The sequence below is a fragment of the Wasmannia auropunctata genome, unplaced genomic scaffold (genome assembly GCF_000956235.1).
Source record: "Wasmannia auropunctata unplaced genomic scaffold, wasmannia.A_1.0 LD336097.1, whole genome shotgun sequence".
NCBI classification, from domain to species: domain Eukaryota; kingdom Metazoa; phylum Arthropoda; class Insecta; order Hymenoptera; family Formicidae; genus Wasmannia; species Wasmannia auropunctata.
In genome coordinates, this window is record NW_012026793.1 from 487,079 (window position 1) to 504,216 (window position 17,138).

A 17,138-nucleotide genomic window follows, 5' to 3' on the forward strand; every position below is an offset into this window, starting at 1 on the left:
ACGTGTGCTCTTCCATTTCTGCGCTCTAGTTCTGAATAAATGATAACATTCTGCACAATCCTTATTACTCAAACTATATGAGAAGAGCATATTCGTCGAAATCAGTTCTTTAACTTTTTGCTACTATTATAGGTATCAAACATCCTTAATTTACTCTTATCGTTTTCTAATTCTTAGAAAAATTCTACATCCATATCGCGTTTATATTCGTTGCCGCGTTCACTCTGGAGCATCGGCTGAGCTGGAAGCTCGTTCGAACTAGTTCACGTACTCCCCAAGACGAGGCGCTCGCGGTTTTCGTCGATCAGCCGGGTCAGACGGCGGTATCAGCTGATCGCATGTAGTCCTATTCACGCGGTCGCGTCGGACAGTTCCTTTCGAATCTCTCTCTTTCTCTCGATTAAACCATGAGTGCGTCGAAAGTGCCGAGCAACGATTATTCCGACTATCGCAGTCCTCTGTCGACCCGGTATGCCTCGAAGGAGATGCGCTACAATTTCAGCGACCAGCACAAGTTCAGCACGTGGCGCAAGCTCTGGATTTACTTGGCCAAAGCTGAAATGGTACGTGCCCCTAACGTTCAACAGTAAGAGTAGACAGCCTACCGGCGCGTGCCCTTGAAAATTATGGATTCTCATAAAATTTAACTGGTATTCAGGGAAATTTTTTGAATTTTTGAAATTTAATTTTATCTCTTTAGAAAGTAAACGTGGCCCCATATCGAAGGCCTTCGATATTTCAATAGAAAGTTAATTTATTTAAAAATTGACATATATTATATGAAGATTCTCTAGTCTAAAAAACGAAAATCCAGAAATAATTAGTCAGGCATTAAGTCTAATAACGCAGAACTTGGTGCTTGAAAGAATTTAATCTTCACGTATACAGTTACATTTCCTGTTTGCACACTGTATAGTGTTGACACGGCTCGAACGAAATAATTAGACTGTATGTACATTTGCGAGTGAACTTTTTCTCTTTTCTCAAGCTTTCATAACTCGCGTCATGAAAAAACACCATGTGAACAATTTCCTCATTAATAACCACATTCTGCACATTACAACTGTACGAATCATTTATTATATATGTTTTGCTACATCAGTCAATTTCGCGACGATGATATGCATACTGTACAGTGTTTGACGTCACTCAAACGAAATAATTAGACTACATTTGCGAGTGAACTTTTTTTCTTTTCTCAAGCTTTCATGATTCGCGCTGTGAAAAAACACCATTTGAACAATTTCCTTATTAATAATCACATTCTGCACGTTACGACTACAAATCAGTGTTCATGTGTGTTTTATTACATAAGTCAATTTCGCGATGATAATAACAGGGTGGGTACTATCGGGAAAATCTGGAATTCTCAGAGAATTTCATTTTTGTCCTTGAAAATCATGGATTCTCATGAAATTTTACTGGTACTCAGGGAAATTTTTTGAATTTTTGAAATTTAATTTTATCCCTTTAGAAAGTAAACGTGGCCCTATATCGAAGGCCTCTGATATTGAAAATTAATTTATTCTAAAATTGACATACACTATATGAAGACTTTTCAATCTAAAAAACGATAATCCAGAAATAATTAGTCAGGCATTAAGAGTCTAATAACGCAGAACTTGGTGCGTGAAAGAATTTAATCTTCACATATGTAGTTACATTTCCATACAAAGTCTTTCGTTACGTTCGAGAAATTTTGTATGGAGATGTAACTATTGTACATATGAAAAGATTAAATTGTTTCACACATTTTTATGGAGATGTAACTATTGTACATATGAAAAGATTAAATTGTTTCACACATCAAGTTCTATACGTTACTAGAACTCTTAGTGCCTAATTTATTTTAAAGCTGTATTGAGAAGTTCTCTAATCTCACTTGGAATTTTGAATAAAATTCCAGGAAAATCCGAGAATTTTCAGAGAATTCTTTTACAAAATTTGAGTATCCACCCTGTAATAAGCTCGTAAAACTGCGTACAGTATCAATTGAGTCTCTAGTTCTAGCCCTCAATTGTTTATCTCGGAATAAGGTGAAAATTACAAAAATGAGCAAATTCACTAGAATATTTTTAATTTTATTGGCCAATATCTAGTGAACTTGCTCATTTTTGTAATTTTCATCTCGTTCATGATACACAATCGACCCCCTAATCAGTACAGTGTAGTCGCATGGAGAATGTCTTTTAAGTAAAAATGAGAAAAAAACAGCATGATATGTGTTGTAAAAAAACAAATGCGCGCGTCACCGAAGGTTAAATGACGAAATTTATACTCGTCTTTGCGCAGCAAATAGAAATTAGACATGCGTGTAGCTTACGTTGTATTCGAATTCCCTTAGAGGTTTTATGAATAAAAGATTCACGGGAGGGTATTTTTGAGTGGAAAAATTTCGCCCGTCTACGACAAACAAGTGTAAGCAATAAGCTCCGAGGGAAGATTGCGAAACTATTTTTAACGCGTTATATTGCCACACATCTTATCGATTGACGCGCAACATTTCGAAAACATGATTATCTTAGTCCACAAAGGTTATTTAAAACACATCATGTTTAATAAAAACAAATTGTGATTATCCAATGAGCAATGTATTAAAATGCATTCAGATTTGAGCATCGATAGCAGTCATTCACGAGAATTCTAGGAAATTGAATGAAATCAAATCGGATATTTATGAATGTCCCCGTCGATGAATTTATAAAACAATGAAATGCACATTCCAATATGACATTATTACGTAACATTTTACAATGAAAAAGACAATAAACAAATTTCTTATAATGCTTTCTTCATATTCTGATGATTATTCACAACTGCGCCCGGATTGCACTGACATTAGACGTTAATTAGCTTAACGATTTGTGTTCTTTTTTTATAAAAAAAAAGGAATGGATCTGTTCTTTTCAGTTAAATTTCTTGCTCATCTTTTCTTTCTTTCTCTCCACTTGGAGAAAGATAAACATGAATGATGCAGGAAGATTTAGGTTAAAAAGAACAAGCCTTTTGCCTAAAAGATTTCCCTTTAGATGTTTTATATTTTAGATATTTTAATTTTTTTTTAAATATATTTTAATATTATTTTGGAATTAATGCCAATTAATCCCAAATTAATCGGTCAATGAATCGGTGCAACCGGGCGTCTACATTGCCGCTTTGCAACAATACCAAATTGTCTCTTATATGTATATAACTCGCATATACGTACCTGTTTGTCAGTACGAAGATCGTGGCACTGTCGATGACAAAGGCGACGTACAGATCACTCGGAAGTACCTGCAGTCCTCGTCGAAGAAGGCCATGTCGATTCCGCCGATGCAGAACGAATCTATCCGCGCCCGGAGGAAATCGATCACGCTGATCTGCCCGCCGAACGGCGGCAACGGTCAGGCCGGTCCGTCGCCGGTCGCCAGACCTGCCGCCAGCTGTGGCAACGCCACCCGCTATTCCACCATGCTGGCCATGTCGGCCATGGACGAGTCCGTGCCGTTGGGCGAAGACAAGAAGAGGCAGGTGCTCACGGACATCAACGACAACGTGCAATATCCGTTGGACGGGGGGGGGCGTTATTATTCCTCCGATAAGACGCAGCGGAAGAAGGACGCAGGCAGCTTTTCGAACTTCGACATGTGGGGCTGTTATCTGCCGTCCACGTTACCCAACTCGCCGACGAGTTCCGACGGCCCGATGGCCGCCCACGATTCGTTGGACAAATTGTCGAGCAGGTGGTTTTGGAACAACGACAGGGAAAACCTGCCGCCGCCGTCGCCGTTGCGGTCTTCCCTGTTTGACGGATACCCGAGCGAGTCTGGCGTCTCGAATTGCCGTCCGGCGCTTCTCTCCACCAGCAGGACGGTCGATCAGACCCGGCCGTACGCCGCCGTCCGTTATCCGAATCATCCGGCGTGTTACGTGCTGCTGCAGTCGCCGGCTTATCTCTGCGCGAAGGACGCTCTTCCCGAATCCGCCTCGGTCATCAGCGGTAATAATCACGCTCGCGACGGCTACGCTTGTCGCGCGTACGAGCAGATCGACGGTCGTGGATCGATCGCCGCCGATCTGAGTCCTGCAGTCGACTACGACTCCTGGCGCCGCGGAATCCTGACGACGGGAAACGCGCCGGTGAACGGTGACGCGTTATCGCGTGCCGCCACGATGCCATCCTACGTTCATTCTATGAATTACACGCCGATCTGCATGCCGGCGGAACACGCGACGTGCCTCGGCGAGAAACGCCCCAGGCCGATTTTGAAGCAGGACACCGCTCGCGCCCTCCTGTGATATTCTTCCTTTCCTCTTTTTCCGTTTTGACAGAGTTTTATTTAGATTTTAAGAGATTACGGCGAACCAAAGTTTTACGTTTATTTTGTGTGCACTCTAATGGGACAATCATTAGGACATATTTTTTTTTGTTTTTAATTATTGACACAGATTTTTTTGTTTTTGGTGTTTTGTTTTTAATTATTGACGCCAAAGAGAAAGGTTTGCATGTAAGTGACGCAAAGATCTTTTTTTTTTGTTTTGTTTTGTTTTGTTTTTAGTGTAAGCGTTGCTAAGCTCTTTTCATCGCGGTTTCTTCAATTCACAGCTCAATTGGCGCGTTCAGCAGATCTAAAGCTTTGTAACTCTTAACGACAGTTCGTTATCGTTATAATGTCATTGCGCATATTAATATATAAGCAACGACACTATCGTTGCTTTTTTTTACCATACAATCGACGAACTGTCGTTAAGAGTTAAATCTCTGTGCAACTTAATGTTCAATGATTCTTTAATATGATTGCTTTTAGTTCTCTGCTAGATCTAAGTGTAGAGGATCATAATAAAGAATCACTGAACGCTCGCTGATCTCCTGCCTGCTTCTAATCGTGCCAATTACGACTCGCGAATATCGACCCAATACGACTCGCGAAATTTTTTTTCATTTTGTAACATTTTATCGGTAAACGCCATGTTACCATTTTTCTGAAACCGCGCATAATCGTTGGCATATATCTATTTTTTTAAATCTATGTAATTGCGACTTATTCGCCGGAAGGACACGTTTGTTTGTGAAGACCGCATATATTTATATTGGATTAAGTCTCGCGCGCTGTCATATTTATAATATCTATTTTAAAAAGCCGAATTAATCACCCGTGTATATTTTTTAATCGCACAGTTTTTAACGGGTGTCTTAAGATTTTTTATCATTATATTTTTTAATCACTCAAGGTTCAATAGCCAATAATAGAGTTATATTTTCTTTTTTCTCTTCTTTTTTTTTATTGTCCCGCGCGTTTGGAGTGAAAGGAGAGCTCGGAGATTTGCTAGAAATTACGCAAGGTGAGCATAAGGCTTGCTTAATTTGTAGCAAATCTCGGAAAACTCTTCTACACAGGACAACTGCGTTGGCGTTAGAGTACAAAGTGACGCGCGTCCCGCCAACTGGGCGGCAATTGAGTATCATGTTTCGCAGGAATGTACGCAAAGAAGTACGAATCATGTTCTTCCGATGAAGTGAGGAACACGATTAAATCGTGGTACTGAGATTCGACAAATCTGAAATCCAAAGGCAAACAAAAAAGAAAGAACACGATTCGTACTTCTTTACCGCCAATTATCACTACAGCTAATAATCAACAACGCGATCAGCGCCGCGTATTTCTTCTCCAGCATGTCCGCGTGAAGACGAGTTTATACTGTGTTCCTTAATCGCTGTTCCTAATGATTTAATTATTGTAAGAAATGAAAGATCTCTAAGCGAAACAATCGCGTCGCGAATAACGCTTCCGGCCGCGACCCGCGCGATACTGTGCGCTCTATCGACGCGAGATATCTGTAAGTTGTGAATTGCAATCTGTTTACGTGAAGGAGGGTGAAGTCACGCGCCTTTGCGATTGACCGTATTTCGAACAGGTGTCCGATTTCAGCTTAACGTTCTGCGAATGACAATGAAATTCTGGTCACGTCTAAACTTTGACAATCTTTTACGGATTATTCGTTATTCCGACACTTACAGTTTTGACACCTCGATCACGAAGACGCAATAGACAATTGATACACCGTAGCTTCCGTAAATCCGTGCCTTCGAGCCTGCTCGTTGTCTGTGAAAACATTGGTTTTTCAATAATTGGTTTTTAATAAATCAATTTAATTGAATAAAAGTTAGTTTCTTCAAAATATGTTCTCATTTAAATGCGTATAAATAGGTTTTTTATGTAACCAAAACAAATCACGAGATAATTATTTTTCAAATCTAAAATGATACATTTTATAGTAAGTAATCATGCGCATATGTATATGCATAGAAAAAAAATTATGTATTAACAATATACATTAGCATGAAAATAAATTCTGATTGAAAATCAATTTTAATTTAATGACTGTATTAAGTTACTCCATTTCACACATTATCTCGACGTCAGAAACGAGAAAATCTATAATAAAAATTCTTACAAAATATATTAAAATGGATATAATGGATAAAACCGACTTGTAAAATATACCGAAAAACTTTATTTTTTTGTTTCTTAATAAATATCTGAAAATGAATTATGCATAACGAAATGAGCTGTTTTCACAGCTATGATGATTGTCTCTCTCAAATTAATAGCATATAGAAATAAATATAACTTAATTCCTTTCCGAAATAAAAAGATAGTATATTTTAAATTTATTTTATTTGGTACAAATGTGTTTTTATTGAAAAATATTTTTATTTGAATATATTTTAAAAGAATTTGTATTGTGTATTTTCTCGCTTTTGACGTCAATTCGAAGGCTTAATTTGAGACAGTAGTGATAATTAAACAGAAAGAGAAAGAACTTTACTGAAACGCACGTCTTGTTTTAATAAAACATTTGTTTTGTTAATACTGATTTCAAAATAATGATTACAAAACTGATATACTTAAAGAAACAAGATTATTTTCAATTAAATTGTTGACTGATGTTAATACAATTTTCTTTCGCGTATGTGTTTATTCAATTCGTCGTAGAAATGTGGGGACTTTTACCTTTTTAGTATCCTCCGGGGCGCAAAATTCGCAGAAGTATCTTCCTTTTCTGTCCTTGAAGACGCTGTAACATCTGGAATTGTCCGAAGTTGGCGTTAAGCTCTGAAAAGCATGCGGTTTGAGATAATACAAAGCGAGAGAGCCTGAGAAATTCTCAGATCATTAGATTCCCAGAAGAGCTACTTTCCATTTAGTGACACAAGTCGACATTCCATTTAGTCGACGCAAACATCATTCTGTCTTTCTTGGCATTTAGTGATTGACCAAAACGCGACACTTGCGTCGGCTTGTGTCACTAAATGGAAAGCACTCAATAATGAAATTAGTATTATCACTTTGAAGTATCACCTTCTGTCGCCTATAGGACAAACAAGCATTGTCCAGCCGTTTAATTAGAAAATTCGGCGATCCAGTCCTTGAAACATGCTCGCTCTAGAACGGGAATAAAGATCGCATTATTAGAATTTACTTTCCAACACTCTTAAGATAAACGTATCAGTGACTAGACGTTTAGAAACCATGTACCTATGTCCTGACATTTACATAAAATTTATTACACTTAAATGATTTTTTTTATCATAATGCGGAAAGACGATTTTGCTAGAAGATCAAAGAAAAAATTTGAAAATAATTTTTGTTAAAGCACCATCAAAATATTTTGTTGGAAACTCAAAAATAATAAGCATTGCTGTAAAAAGTTTTGATATTCTTTTGATCAATCAGTTCGACTTTCCAACAAAATTTTGATGATGCTCTAACAAAAATTATTTTCAAATTTTTTAAATCTTCCGATCAAAATCGTTCTTTTCGTGTATCAAAATTTAATTGTAAAAATATTTAAAGATTACAATTAAATTTAATATTATTTAAAAAATTTGAGATTACTTAATAAGTTTTGTGTGCATGTCCCGATATAGGTATATGTCCAGTCACTGCCCAGTAAAGGGAAATAGATTAAAATAGATTTTAAAATATTCATTTCAACGTTCGCGAATTCTTATTTCTGAAAATCTAAACTCATTTCACTGCTCAATTGCAGTTCTTTTGTATTCATTTATAGGAATTGCATGATTACATTCTCTATACCATTGAATCTAAAAATAAGTTCAGTTTTGAAAAGTAAATCGTGAATAATGATTAATTCAAAATTCTAGATAGAAAATGCTTTTCGATCTAATTAAGTTTAAAGAATATATAGTTTATATAATAACATATAAATTTCCGTAAAAATGAACCATGAACGTTATTTAATTAAAAATAGCAACTACGAAATGTATAGTTTCAATCCATCAAATCCAAAAAATAATATATTAAAGTATACTAAAAATATTATATTCATATTATAAAATAGAAATACATTTATTTCCACGGAGGCCAATCCATTTCAACGAATTTGAATCCATGAATTTAAAAATTTTAATCCATTTTAATTCTTTTCCGTTTATTGAATGATTCATTTATCTTATTTTAATAACTTATTAATAAAAACGTGTTTTATACTTCTTGAACGGCTTGATTATCAAGTAGCTCCCTCGGCGCCATCCTTTCGGCGATGCAATCCTCGTCGAATATACTTCTAAAGTGGCAAACAAAGTTCGTGAATTGTAAGCTCGCGCATCGAAATATCGAATTATCGACTGGATCGTCGGATTTGTCGCATTATTTACGAGAGATTTCGATTGCTTACGTGTCGTTAATTGGATCCACTTTGTTTGACTTCAAGCACAACAACGCTCGAGGTCTCGTCCGATTGCTCGGCGGTGTGATTAACGTTCTGTTCCTGAAGCAATCATTTTCTCATGTATATTTCAAATCATTCGTTTCATCAGACCGTGCAGCGCGTGACAGTCGATTTAAGCTATGCATGGCTACGAGACGCATGGCTGAATCGATATTATCGTGTCGCGTTATGTAAAGTAATCCGCCTACGTGTGCGTCGGCGATTCCTCCAGGTTCGTCACGCTTCCTCGTTCCGTTGCGCGACGCATAAATTCTTGATAGACTCTACCATGGTGTTCCCCTCCGCCCTTACTTCTCTCGATCTTGTCCCCTTCAATCGTTTTCTCTTCTTCGCTTTCCTCTATGCTTCTCTCGTTTTTCCTTTTCTTCTTTTCAATCATCTTGGGCCCTTTAGTTTTCGCTCTGACTTCCTTCGCGAGCTCTCGATCGATGTCCTCTCTCGTCGGTCTCGCGTCTTCTTTCATCTTCATTGCATTCACTTTTTGCTTGTGGCTAAGATTAATCGCAATATAAATCGTGATTTTTAATTCAGGCATTTATTACGTATATTTTTTCATATTAACTTGCGTAACATTAGAGTGAATTTTGCAATAAATTTATGTAACAAAAAGTATTTAATTTTAAATTACTGCATGGAAAGAACAATTTTGCTGGATCCAGATCTGAAGATAATTTTTGTTTAATAATCAAAATAATTTTGTGGGAAAGCATTTTTTTTCTAGCAATATTTTCTAGCAAAATAATTGCTGGAATATCAAAACGTTTTATAGCAATGCTTATCATTTTTAACATTCCAATAAAATTTGTTGATGATTCTAGAAGAATTAATTTTTACAGATCTGATTCAGCAAAATTTTTAGATCTTTCAACAAAATCGTTCTTTCCATGTGTCAAAAGAAAAGGCCTTTAATTTTCTTTACAGATGACCTACAAAATGAAAGAGAATTTTATTGAAAAAATTGAAAAAAGTTTCATCAAAAGGTCTTGAAATTTTTTTTTTCTTACATTCAGGGATTAAATATTTCTCGAATAGAATAATCTTTTCATAAAGATTGTCATATAAATTTATGATACACGTACACGACGTCCGGTACGGTCTGCATTTTCCTATCCGGGCTATAAAATGAAACGGTATACTTGGCTGCGGATCGCGGCGTCAATCCCGTAACGTTCCCGCTTTCTGTACTGTCTTTAGATGAGAATTATTATTCGTAAAGCGATCAGCGATGTCACGCGTTACCGCGCGAAATTCAGCGTCAGATCTAAATTGTTGCGAATGAGACAGATCAGAATTAAAAATCATTAACGAGATGAGTGGTACTAGTGATTTATACTGAAAAGAATCGCCCCAGCAACAACTTTTCTTCTTTGCAACAACTTTGGCCCGATCTGTGACTCTGAACAATATATAGGAATAATTTCACATAATTCCCGTATGATATCAAATTTACTCGTAACCTGCTGTGTTGTCTCACTCGTCGTTTTGTTAGAATTCGACACTTCTGGGGATCCCGCACGTTGTTGCGTCAATTGCTGCGGTTGCTGTTGCTGCTGTCGCCGTTGCTGTTGCGTCTGTGTCGTGTTCATTGCGCATTTGCATCTGCGGCAAGAAAAAGAATCGTGTCACTTTCTAGGATTTCCTATTCTGGCATATAAAAACTAGCGAGAGAGAGAGAGAGAGTTACCCGGGGCAACACGGCGCGCTGACCCCGCCGCGAATGAACTGCACGATAGCAGGATAACTCCATTGTGATGAATGTGGAAAGTTGTGCGCATCGGGCATGCTAGCTTCTTTGGCGAATTGTATTTGTTGTTCACAGAACTCGCATTTGCTCGACGTCTGCATTGGCGTCTCCTTCGTGATCGCTCTCGGAGTCTAATAATTTCATCGAAAAAAAATCGTAATAAAAATTGCAATAAATAGTAATAATAATTTTAATAAATTATGGTTATAAAAAATAAATTACGATTTTTGGAACATAAAAGTAGCTATAACTTAAAAAAATTGTGATTAATTAAAAAAAAAACTAAATTACGATCTTTAACATAAAAGTAGCTATATAATATATAACTTGAAAAAATTGTAATTTATTTTTTATTGTCATAATCATATATATTAATCATAACTTATTATGATTATTATTACGATTTATTTACGATTATTTTAATATAAAAGTGGCTATAACTCGGAAACAATTTATTTCCGAACATATATTTGCTACATGTGTTTATATAATTTTTTTCCTTCTTTTTGGGTTCCGAATCACCTCTCGAAGTAGCGAGTGATTTTTTGGAGGACATTCTGTATATGTATATACCACTATTTAAGAACTATTTTTTTCTATAATGCTCAACGAAACAGTAATTACTGCAGTAGCTTTATTAACCACTGAAAAAAATGGTTCAGGACTATCAATTTAGTTTTCTTTACAAGAAATAACGCTATATAATTAGTATATAATTAGGCGTTATTTAAGATACACCGTATTATACGTTCTTTCTTGTAAAAAAGTTCTGAATCGAAAGTCCTGAACCATTGTATACATACATTATATATAAACGCTCGAATCCGACTTACTTGACTCTCCACGACAGACATCTTTTTCGGTTCCGTTTGAATTTGAGCGTTGTCGAGATTACACAATGATGGCACGCAGGTAGGACAGTCGACGTACTCTCGCCGTCGGGGATACTCGACTTTGCGGTAACAGTGATCAGGCATTGCGACGTCTTCCAATTCGTGGGGCACCCTGACGTCACTCAGACTGGTCGTTACATCGTGCCTCATTGTCTACGTTTACACTCGAGAGATATGAATTAGATCATAAAACAGTGACGTTTAATTTACGATATTATGAAATTCAAATAAGCTTGATAATCCGATGCGCGAGAGAGAGTTATCTCTGAGAAAATAATCATTCTAATGCATTCTATTAAGTCATTTCTTAAAGCTTGTACGCGAAAACAGAATAATTTAATTAGATTAATAAAAATTTTATTAATTTTATTTAATTATATTTAATTAAATTTTATTAATTTTATTGAATTATAATAACATTTAATTAAATTAATTAAATTTTATTAATTTTTTAAATTAAAATAAAAATTTGATTTAATTAAATTTTTATATATATTAAAATTGTGAATCTTTATAGAATCTCTATAATCTATAGAACTGAATATTTTAATTTTACATTTACGTGAAGTTTTTTTTCGCGAGTACTTACTTCGGTTTTTGATATGACACTCGGTTCTCCGCCTTTATGCGATAAAAGTTCTACATTATTGCAATATCGTTTGCAACAGGCCGAGCATTTTCTCTTCCAAAATCTAAAAACGTATAAAGTGTTTTTTATTATAATTCTATTCGATTGGACCTGTCCGTCTCTGCAGTATCGATTTAAGATTGAGACTCACACGAGTACCATCGTGATATCGATTAAAAATAATAACGCTGTCAGCAGACACAGTGCCATCGCTACCATTTGCACCGCAAGTTGTGCGTAGGCGTTGCAAATCAATAAAATTCCGGCAACGCCGAAAAACAAGAGACCAAGCAAGGAAAATATGGTCGTCTGTAATAATTTGTACGGAAAAATATCTTTGTTTATAATAAATAAATATATATATATATATATATATATATTTACTTTTTTCAGTAAAATCGGAAAACACTTTAAAAATTATTATTAACATCTTGTTAATAAGTAAAACGTGTGGACAATGATTATTCTTTTTTTCAGCTTGTCAATTTATCCTTATTGATAAATGATCTGCGCGTTCTTGAAAGAAACGCGTAAAATTTTAAAGAACGTTGTTTCGAGCGTTGTTTCTTTCTCCCTGGTTCTGATTTCACTGAACAGTGATGCGCACAGTGCGGCGTAAATTACCGGAATAACGTGCAAGGCGCCATCGGCAAAGTGGCTGATCAGCTCGACGGCTAAGACGAAAACGTATACGCCCGACAGGCTAATCAGGAGGATGCAGGCGAGGGCGCTTATCGGTGTAGGATCCATCGCGGTCATGTAGATCGTGAACGCGAACAGTAGCAGCACCGCAAACTGTCTTGAGAGAAAATTTTACAGTGTGACGATTTCGGTTTCCTAATTCCGATTTCAAGGTCGCGATCAAACGAAATAACGCGGCCCGATACGCACGAATTGAAATATCCTCAGCGGCCTGACCATCGACAAGCATCTGCTGGTTTTGGGCTGGAACAGCTTCTTTTGACGCAAACGCTTAATCATTTTTGACATTTCTATCCTCACCGTTTTGCTTCTTGCAATTTACAATTTATTTAACGTAGTAATATTACAACAACGCGTAACATTATACTATGGCTATGACGTATTGTAATACAAAACGAATGATAACACACGCACACACGTGAGAAAATTCTATTTAAAACTTTTTGACATTTACGAGGACATGCCGCATATTTTTGTTTCCTCGATTGAAGTCATTGTCATGTCAAAGAATGACTAACTTCGCGTACGTTTGCTCATCATTTTTATCTGCATGAAGTAAGAACTTGCTATGAAGTAAGGGCCATGCTTAGAGCATTTATTACAAGTGGGCGTTCGATCATTTTCTCAGGTGAACATTAATTCTACAATAGTACAATTCTTTTCTCATCCTGTAAAAATAATTTTTCGAAAACCGAGTGACAGAGGATTTGCGAATATCATGATATATTTATATAAATATTAAAATATACATCAATATATATTGGATATATATTTTTATGTTAAATGCGGATATATAAAATTTTTTTATGTTAAAAAGTAAATCTAGAATTGCGTGCCAAAGTTTTTATTTTGTTTCGGAAAAACTATTAAAAACTTTTAATAAATAATATTTTGTCTATAGGAAAATAAATACAAGAGTATGAGACGAACTGATAAGATAATATAAAAAGATAAACAAATTAAATAATTATTTCATTAGCATATTAGATAAAGAAATATCATTATTGATACTTTTTCTGTAACAACTTATACTTCAATCATTTGAAAAAAATTATAATCTTGTAATGCAATGCAAATTTGAAATAATGGATTATGAAAATTTATAGACAATAATAAATAAAGTAAGAATCCTCAATTGAAAAAATTATATGAATTCAGTAATGCGCATTGCCATTTTAATTCAAATCGTTAGTTTTATGAAACTAATATACAGGGTGTTTCAAAATTTGCGAATCAAAATATAATAAAAATGAAAAAAGACAACTTAACCGGTTCAACGATTTAAACTTATATATAATAAGTATATAAGGGATAACGAGCCTGATTAGATGTCCTTGTCAATGTTACAATTAAAATAACAAAATATAATAGCAAAAAAGTCTTCGAAAAATTAAGTAAAAAAGTTATGTGTAATTTATTATTTTAAGCAGTAGTTTTTGAGATATAATAGTTTAAATTTATAGATTACAGTTAAACGGAAACATGTCCGTGAGCGCGTCGATAGTGTTAGTAGTCGCGCACTTCACGCGCGTACTAATATATAACTGACTAAATTTAAATTTTTATATCTCAAAAACTACTACTTAAAATAAAAATTTACAAATAATTTTCTTACTTAATTTTTCGAAAACTTTCTTGCTATAATATTTTGATTCGCAAATTTCGCGACACTGTATACCTCTGTGAAGTTGGCCCCACTTTTTTAAAATTTGAAAAAAATAATCAGAGTTGCCTCCCGACGAGTTCTAGAGTTCTCGATTTTAGAAAGAATTCCGTTGATTAAAGCGATGAAAACACCATTTAAAGATATGGGGGGAGGGCCAACTTCATATTTCTGTAACTTTAAAAAAACATAACTCTTTTGTTTTTCATTTTAGCGATTTTGATCACAAGGGTTATTGATAGAACCCTTTGGGGGGCGGGGGGGCTATCAGAACTCTCAAGAAATTGCCGGAATTCCAAAAAAATTTCAGCTCCATAGACTTAGAAATAGAAAATTTCGAATGCGATACCTTCGGAGCGCTAGAACTTTTTAGTTTTCGATTTCTCAGCGTCGACCATTAAGGATAATCGTTAGAACTCTTCGGGGGACTACCAGAACTCTTAAGAAATTATCAGATTTTCGAAAAAATTTTTTGGCTGATATGGACTCGAAAATTTTCAAAACATTTTTTTAGAATTCCGGCAATTTCTTAAGAGTTTTGATAGCCTCTCCCCATGTCTTCAAATACTGTTTTCATCGCTTTAATCAATGGAATTCTTTCTAAAATCGATAGAGAACTCTAGAACTCTTCGGGGGGAGGGGGCAACTCTGATTATTTTTTTTTATTTTAAAAAAGTGGGACTACTTCACAGAGGTACCCTGTATATATATCGTGATATTTCATAAATATCAACAGATATAAGAAAATCACCGTTGCCGACATAAGTCTCCTAAAGAGACACTCACTTATTTTTCGAAAACTAAACTTGCACTTTATTAATACTAAAGTAAAAAAAACTTTTATTATATACTAATTAGACTGTTCATTTATATATTGTAATATATGTTCTAAGGGGCTATGGCACACAAAAAAACTTAAGCAGTAAGCGAATCGACCAATCACAATCGAGAATGTAAGGTTATAACGTAAGCAGTAGCAAATCCAACACGTCAAATCTGCCTACGTCTTACTGCTAAAGTTTTTTTTGTGTGCGATGATCCTAAGAGTTGCTCTTCATGATTTTTATTTATTTAACTTTGAGAAAAGTATAGAGAAAGAATATGACATAGATTTACGCTCTTCTCTCTCCCAGTTCACTAAATTTGTCTTTACTTCTTCTTTTTCGTCCATCATTTTTATCACAGATTTATACCATAGATCGCTAACTCCGCTCCGAGAAATGAAATGAAGCCAAGAACCTCAGGAGAGAGGATAAAGTAGCCAACCAACATCTTTAACCAGTAATGGGTGACATTCCAAAACGTCAAAATGTTAACCAACATTATTGAATGTACACTAACACTACTTCATGAAGCACCGTATGTGATTACCGGATAAATATCGCGTCTGTCTTCAACTCATCTGGTACCAAACTATAGCATGTTAGCGATCTATACATATATGTATATTGAAATCCGTGATTTTTACACATTTTATTACAAATCGATATTTTGTATTTCGAGTTTATCAATCTCTTTTATGCCGCTCGCATGTAACACGCGACGTTCAGGGCATCTGAAAACTTACTCGATCGATGAAATGAAATAAATGTCCAACATCTTTATACGTTTATTTTATTTTTATACAAAATACAAGCATTAGATAAAAAGAAAACACATATAGAGCATGAAATATTAATGAATAGATTTCAAATATATGCATTGTTAATGTTGCTGCAGATTTCAAATTTGCCAGTGCCAAATTTGCCAAATTTGCAACCTGACAAATAGATATAATACGTATAGTTTTCATTCAGAAATATGAGTAGAAAAAAATAGAGATAAATGAAAATAGGTAGAAAGAGATCTTCTTTTTAGTCCGCTTACTTAAAAAATATAACTTAAAGTTTGCAACATTTTGTAAAAATAATAAACGCTTTAGGTACAAAAATGGACGGATTCGTACGCAAATAGATACTTTTTTTTCTATCCGTATAGCAAAGAATGTTTTGGAAATCGCGGCTGCTGTGCGCCAAGACTGCAATTTCGCGTTTGGTCTTCTCTTACTAGATAATTACGGTAACTGTGCTAACTCAACTAATCACTAAATCTTCTTTAATGATAATTACACGCATATACACGACCTTACAGGCTACTACACTGTGATAACAGATATTATATAATATTCTTACTATCTCTAATACGACTTTATATATGTATGTGTTCGATAATTTTACAAAATTAATACTTTTAAAAGATTTTACGATTTTTTATTTACCACGATACGAGGTGCTGCTCAAAAATTTGGGGAGTTCGCTCATAAAAAAAATTTTGCTTAACTCCTAGTTTCTGTCTCCATCAAAGTAATCCCTCGGGCATGGATGTAACAATCCCAACGTTTTTCTCTTTGCACGATTCCATGTATTTTTGGAAGTCTTCAAGTGTGAGTGTTTTAAACACCTCCTGCGTTATCCTGCCTGGGTTTACTTATCTACAAGGCATTCGTCTCCCCTCCCCCTTTGGTCAACGAGAAGTTTTATTGTGAACTTTTGAAGACGGCAAACGCGATGAAGTGGGAGAACATCTAAGTACTCCATCACGACAACGCATCGTGATCCATCCCGTCTACACATCAATCGTTGTTCAGCAGCTCGTTGCTCGGTGTAAAAATATGACAATAATTGTTCATCCACCTTATTCGTCAATAAGACGGGCAATCTCTGTAATTTTTTTCTGTTTCCCAAAATGGAATTCCGATTGAAGAATCGTCGTTCTCGACATTATTGAGAA

General features: G+C 35.3%; 2 protein-coding genes and 1 long non-coding RNA gene across 5 annotated transcripts in view; 2 read left to right on the forward strand and 1 right to left on the reverse strand.

The window, feature by feature from the left end:
* The first annotated feature begins 322 nt into the window (after positions 1 to 322).
* LOC105462487 (adenylosuccinate lyase) overlaps positions 323 to 17,138 on the forward strand; it is a 36,263-nt gene continuing 19,447 nt past the window's right edge. The window contains exon 1 of the mRNA XM_011709119.1: positions 323 to 563. Within this exon, the coding sequence (XP_011707421.1) occupies positions 408 to 563 (156 nt within the window). The 5' untranslated portion in view covers positions 323 to 407. The remainder of the gene's footprint in view (positions 564 to 17,138) is intronic.
* Positions 4,290 to 13,194, reverse strand: LOC105462486. 3 transcript variants are annotated; one of them, XM_011709115.1, is made up of 15 exons: positions 12,896 to 13,194; positions 12,629 to 12,799; positions 12,156 to 12,313; positions 11,966 to 12,068; positions 11,317 to 11,529; positions 10,424 to 10,614; positions 10,190 to 10,338; positions 9,819 to 9,927; positions 8,928 to 9,230; positions 8,686 to 8,778; positions 8,499 to 8,574; positions 7,347 to 7,430; positions 6,999 to 7,100; positions 6,000 to 6,086; positions 4,290 to 5,921 (listed from the first exon to the last, which is right to left on the reverse strand). In XM_011709115.1, the coding sequence occupies exons 1-15, from the start codon at positions 12,992 to 12,994 to the stop codon at positions 5,844 to 5,846; spliced, it is 2,016 nt and encodes a 671-aa protein (XP_011707417.1). In that variant the 5' UTR covers positions 12,995 to 13,194; the 3' UTR covers positions 4,290 to 5,843. The 3 variants fall into 3 exon arrangements, with proteins under 3 accessions (XP_011707417.1, XP_011707419.1, XP_011707420.1); XM_011709117.1 differs by lacking the exon at positions 12,896 to 13,194 and having other exon boundaries at positions 12,156 to 12,216; positions 12,629 to 12,654; XM_011709118.1 differs by lacking the exons at positions 12,156 to 12,313; positions 12,896 to 13,194 and having other exon boundaries at positions 12,629 to 12,741.
* LOC105462485 lies at positions 15,252 to 15,859 on the forward strand. Its single transcript, XR_976057.1, has 2 exons — positions 15,252 to 15,455; positions 15,568 to 15,859. It is a non-coding gene; the product is annotated as an uncharacterized LOC105462485 (long non-coding RNA).

Excerpts from the sequence above, each read along its gene's own strand:
- LOC105462486 (XM_011709115.1), bottom strand. The coding sequence starts at position 12,994 with ATGTCAAAAATGATTAAGCGTTTGCGTCAAAAGAAGCTGTTCCAGCCC. Across the intron at positions 9,231-9,818 it reads CAGACCGTACCGGACGTCGT|CCACAAGCAAAAAGTGAATG; the intron begins GTACGTGTATCA and ends GATTAATCTTAG. Across the intron at positions 8,779-8,927 it reads GAGGAATCGCCGACGCACAC|GAACAGAACGTTAATCACAC; the intron begins GTAGGCGGATTA and ends TGATTGCTTCAG.